This window comes from Pelophylax lessonae, assembly GCF_965119305.1.
Source record: "Pelophylax lessonae genome assembly, chromosome: 6".
Classification (NCBI taxonomy): Eukaryota; Metazoa; Chordata; class Amphibia; order Anura; family Ranidae; genus Pelophylax; species Pelophylax lessonae.
In genome coordinates, this window is record NC_138773.1 from 305,040,639 (window position 1) to 305,045,544 (window position 4,906).

General features: G+C 46.0%; 1 protein-coding gene across 1 annotated transcript; it reads left to right on the top strand.

Moving 5' to 3' along the window:
- The first annotated feature begins 1,735 nt into the window (after positions 1-1,735).
- CDK5R2 (cyclin dependent kinase 5 regulatory subunit 2) lies at positions 1,736-3,871 on the top strand. The gene has a single exon (XM_082262440.1). The coding sequence runs from the start codon at positions 1,815-1,817 to the stop codon at positions 2,778-2,780; it is 966 nt and encodes a 321-aa protein (XP_082118566.1). The 5' UTR covers positions 1,736-1,814; the 3' UTR covers positions 2,781-3,871.
- The last annotated feature ends 1,035 nt before the right edge of the window (positions 3,872-4,906 follow it).

The following is a 4,906-nucleotide window of genomic DNA, read 5'->3' on the forward strand; positions in this document are numbered from 1 at the left end:
GATGAAGGAAGGAAAGGAAGAAGGGATGAAGGAAGGGAGGGGGGGGAGGAAGGAAGGAAGGGAGGGGAAAGGAAGGAAGAGAGATGAAGGAAGGAAGGGATGAAGAAAAGAAGGCCAGATGAAGAAAGGAAAGAAAGAAGGGAGCAAGGAAGGAGAGATGAAGGAAGGAGAGGAAGAAGGGATGAAGGAAGAAGGAAGGGAAGGAAGGACAGAAGGAGAGATGAAGGAAGGAAGGAAGAATGGAGGAAGGAAAGGAGAGATGAAGGCAGGAAAGGAAGAAGGGATGAAGGAAGGGAGGGGGGAGGAAGGATGGAAGGAAGGAAGGATGGAAGGAAGGAAGGAAGGAAGGAAGGAAGGAAGGAAGGAAGGAAGGGGAAAGGAAGGGAGGGAGGGGAAAGGAAGGAAGAGAGATGAAGGAAGGAAGGGATGAAGAAAAGAAGGCCAGATGAAGAAAGGAAAGAAAGAAGGGAGCAAGGAAGGAGAGATGAAGGAAGGAGAGGAAGAAGGGATGAAGGAAGGAAGAAGGGAAGGAAGGAAGGAGAGATAAAGGAAGGAAGGAATGAAGAAGGGATTAAGGAAGGAAGGAAGGAAGGAGAGATGAAGGAAGGGATAAGGATGGGATGAAGTAAAGAAGGTGAGATGAAGAAAGGAAAGAAAGAAGGAAGGAAGGAAGGAAGGAAGGAGAGATGACGGAAGGAATAAAGAAGGGATGAAGGAAGGAATCAAGGAAGGGAGGGGGAAGGAAGGAAGAAGGGAAGGAAGGGGTGAAGAAGGGATGAAGGAAGAACTAAATTGAAGCCATAATGAGATATTGATAAGGATATTTTGTATATTAGATGTGGTAGAAGGATGGAGATAGAGATTGGGTGTAATCTGTATATAAATAGATGTGAGATCAGATCTTGGCGCTGTGATTGGGCCCCTGGTCTTATATCTGGGCCCCTGCCTGAACCCTGCAGTATGAGGGGCCCCATCACCACACATGTGAGCACATGATGACACACAGAGAAGGAATTAGGGCCCGATGATCCCCCCGTGTCCGTGCTGCTGATGCAGTCCCACACCCACCCGCAAAGCTGCATCCAGCAGCACCCACGGCTTCTCCGCCGCCCTCCTCCTCCTCCCTGGAATCTGGTTGGTCGCATCTGCCGCCGCTCTTAGCGATCCGAGGCTGTCATTGGCCAGTCACCTGTCTTAGTCCCGCCCTTAGTGTCAGAGCCTGGGCTGAGCGCTGTGGATGGTGCAGAGGGGAGCGGAGGATCGGTGCGCGCAGTGCTGATCAGCCGGGCTCCGGGTTCTCCCGCACCATCTCCGGCTCTCATCCATCCCAAGGCACCGCAATCCGGGCATCAGCAAAGCCCCCAGCCAGGGGTCCATCCACCGTGACTGCAATGTACAGATCCTGGGTGTCACTGCTCACCTGCACCCCATCCAGCTCTGCATAGTGTCATCCAGCTCACACAGCCTGCACTGGATTACCAGCAGATCACCTGAGCCCTGCATGCTCCTAGATTCTGCGTTTAGCCACAAAGACTGGACCCCATTCTTCTCATCTTTGCACCTTGTTCCTGGGCTGGAAGGTCTTCTTCAAACCAGATCCTGAGCAGATCACCATCTCCAACTCCCCTGATCCTGAGCAGATCTCCATCTCCTCCTCCCCTGATCCTGAGCAGATCTCTTTCAGTTATACACCAGTCTCCCCCACCCACCTCGGACCTCCTCATCCATCCAATCCTCAGCTTTCCTCCAAAGGCAGGTCGCCTGTGCGGCTCTTCCACCTTGCGCTAACGCGGTGTCACCTGGGAGACCTGACCATGGGTACGGTATTGTCCCTGTCCCCGACACCTGGCAAGGCCGGCCCTCTGGATGATAAGAAGCCCGAGCCCCCTGGAGTAGGCGGTGGGTACCTGGCCATCCCCAACAGCAAGAATGGCGGCAGCAAGCCAGAAAAAAGCCTAAAGAGACACTCAGTCTTGATCTCTGCCCTCACCTGGAAGAGGCTGGTGGCGGCTTCGGCCAAGAAGAAGAACGCCAAGAAGATCAACCCAAACCCAGGACCTATCAATGGCATGCTGCTTCCCAACAACAACCCGGTGGAGCAACTCAACCACGAGAACTTACGCAAATCCCAGGTGAGCCCCGGTCGCAAGGAACCAAAGCCGGTGCCTGTGCCCACGGTGCCCCCCAGCTCCATAGAGGGTCAAAAGATTCAACAACAGCAGCTGGTGGCGGTGCAGAAGACAGCCAGCGGGCGGTCCCTTTGCTCACCGCGCCGGGTCATCGTCCAGGCGTCCACAGGTGAACTCCTTCGATGCCTGGGGGAGTTTGTATGCCGCCGGTGTTATAAACTGAAAGAGCTCAGCCCCGGGGAGCCCACCATGTGGTTTCGTAATGTAGACCGCTCCTTGCTTCTGCAAGGTTGGCAAGACCAAGGCTTCATCACGCCCGCCAACCTGGTGTTCGTCTACCTGCTCTGCCGAGAGGCCATTGGCGATGAACTGTCTAGTGAGTATGAGCTCCAAGCCTGCTTCCTCACCTGCCTGTACTTGGCTTATTCCTACATGGGCAATGAGATCTCCTACCCCCTGAAGCCCTTCCTTGTGGAGACCGACAAGGAGGTCTTCTGGCAACGCTGTCTGAGCATCATTGACCGTATGAGTGCCAAAATGCTGCAGATCAACTCCGACCCTCACTATTTCACACAGGTCTTCCAGGATCTGAAGAACGAAGGCGAGTCTAGAGAACCCAATGGCCACTGGACTATAAATTTGGACCGTTAGGGCCTGGAGAGCTAGGGGGCAGTGGGTATAGGGATGGGTGTGGACACATATAGGTATAACCAACCATGATCAACTTGAAGACTTGGGCCTGCAGCTCTCAAGGTTGCAGACAGGAAAACAGACTCTTGGTGTTCAATGCTCTTATGCACTGACGATTGGGGAGCATCGATTGCAGCCTTCATGGGGTCGCCATGGGCCAGGCGCGTGTCGGCGTAGCCTGCCCATTGGTAGCAAAATGGTTAAAGGAAACCTACTTTACCGGTGTGAAGATGCACTTCACTTTCTTCATTATTTATTTTTGTTTTTGCAGATCTGAAAAAAAAAAAATGGGGCTTAAACTGATCCCTCTGTCTCTAAGGTAATGGGCGCAGCAGACGCTGCTGGCATGCTAGGTCTCAGTGCAGTTTTCTTTTCAGGTTCCCGGCATTAGCTGACACCATTGGTGGTTATACAGTTAATTGTTTCCCTGGGAACAAAATCAGTGACCTTTTTTTTTTTTTTATGCCGCCATCATGTTTTGTCACGTCTTGTAAGGGCACCATATGTTAGCGTCAAGCTTCTATGAATTGCTTTGGCATTGCACACCATTTTTCATTCTTTGTCATGACAATAAAACAAGAACCCCACAATTTGCAAAGCAGATGTGTCTTAAATACATAATTCCAGAAGGAATTGCATCTTGCTGTCATCTCTTTTTATTTTTAGACCGATAGCTTTTGATGGTTTACCCTTGGATTCATTTTTCAACACCCTCTTGCTATATGCGGAGGGGGGGGATGTAGCTTGTTTTTACTGCCCCCCCCCCCCCCCACCCATATTGCAGGTAAATAAGCTAATGAATGATTAGGTGCTGGACCTGAAAATGGACTTTGCTTTTGTTTTTTGTTTTTTTTTCAAATATCAGACACCTCATAGTATGTACGAATGTAACAAATACAGCTGGAACACACAAACGCCGCAATATGTTTGACAATGAAACTGTTCGATGTGCCAACGGTGTTCAAATGTACAAAAAAAAGCGTATTGTTTTATATTGTATACTTTAAAAAAAAAAAAAAAAAGAACTCATAAAAGTGATTTGATCTCTTTTTTTTATGCTGTATGCTGTGTTTTCAATCTTTTGTGTGTGTATGAACCAACCAATGGCTTGAGAGGATTGGACGGGGGCCGCAATGGTGGTACCTATTTGCATAATCATTTAATTAGGGCTGGGTAAACGTTAGGTAGACGTATGTAAATGATGACAGCTTGCGTCTAATTTCAGCCTATTGTTATTGGAATCGTTATTTATATATATATATATATATATATATATATATATATAGATAGATATATATCTATCTATATATATATATGTATATAACTATTTATATAACTATATATATATATATATATATATATATATATATATATATATATATAAAAATAACGATTCCAATAACAATAGGCTGAAATTAGACGCAAGCTGTCATCATTTACATACGTCTACCTAACGTTTATCCAGCCCTAATTAAATGATTATGCAAATAGGTACCACCATTGCGTGTATATATATATATATATATATATATATATATATATACACATATATGTATATGACTATATATATATATATACAGTGTATATATAACAATATATATATATATATATATATATATATATATATATATATATATATATATATATATATATATAACTCTATATCTATATATATATATATATATATATATATATATATATATACACACATATATGTTTTGTTATAATGTGTCTGTTTTATAATGTATCTATAATGCATCCTTTAGCTCTTGGGTTTGATTGACTGGAGCCTGAAATCTAAACCCTTTTATCCAGCCCTGATTTTGTTCATGCTTGCTTGCAGCACCAGGCATTGCTAATAATTGCACAGGGTGACATTGTGCCTCCATTCTGCACAGGATTAAATGGCATTCATAATTTATATGCAGCTGTTATGGCGTGCACGTACCAGATGTATAACCAAGGCTGGCTTGTTGTTTTCCTAATGCTTCTTCAGCATGGCCATCAGGGCTCTTTGCTGCATGTCTTCAGGCTGGTCGCTGGCCTTGGTGCTGAATCCATAAGCCAATCGTATATTTTTCTCCCGT

Excerpts from the sequence above, each read along its gene's own strand:
- CDK5R2 (XM_082262440.1), top strand. The coding sequence starts at position 1,815 with ATGGGTACGGTATTGTCCCTGTCCCCGACACCTGGCAAGGCCGGCCCT.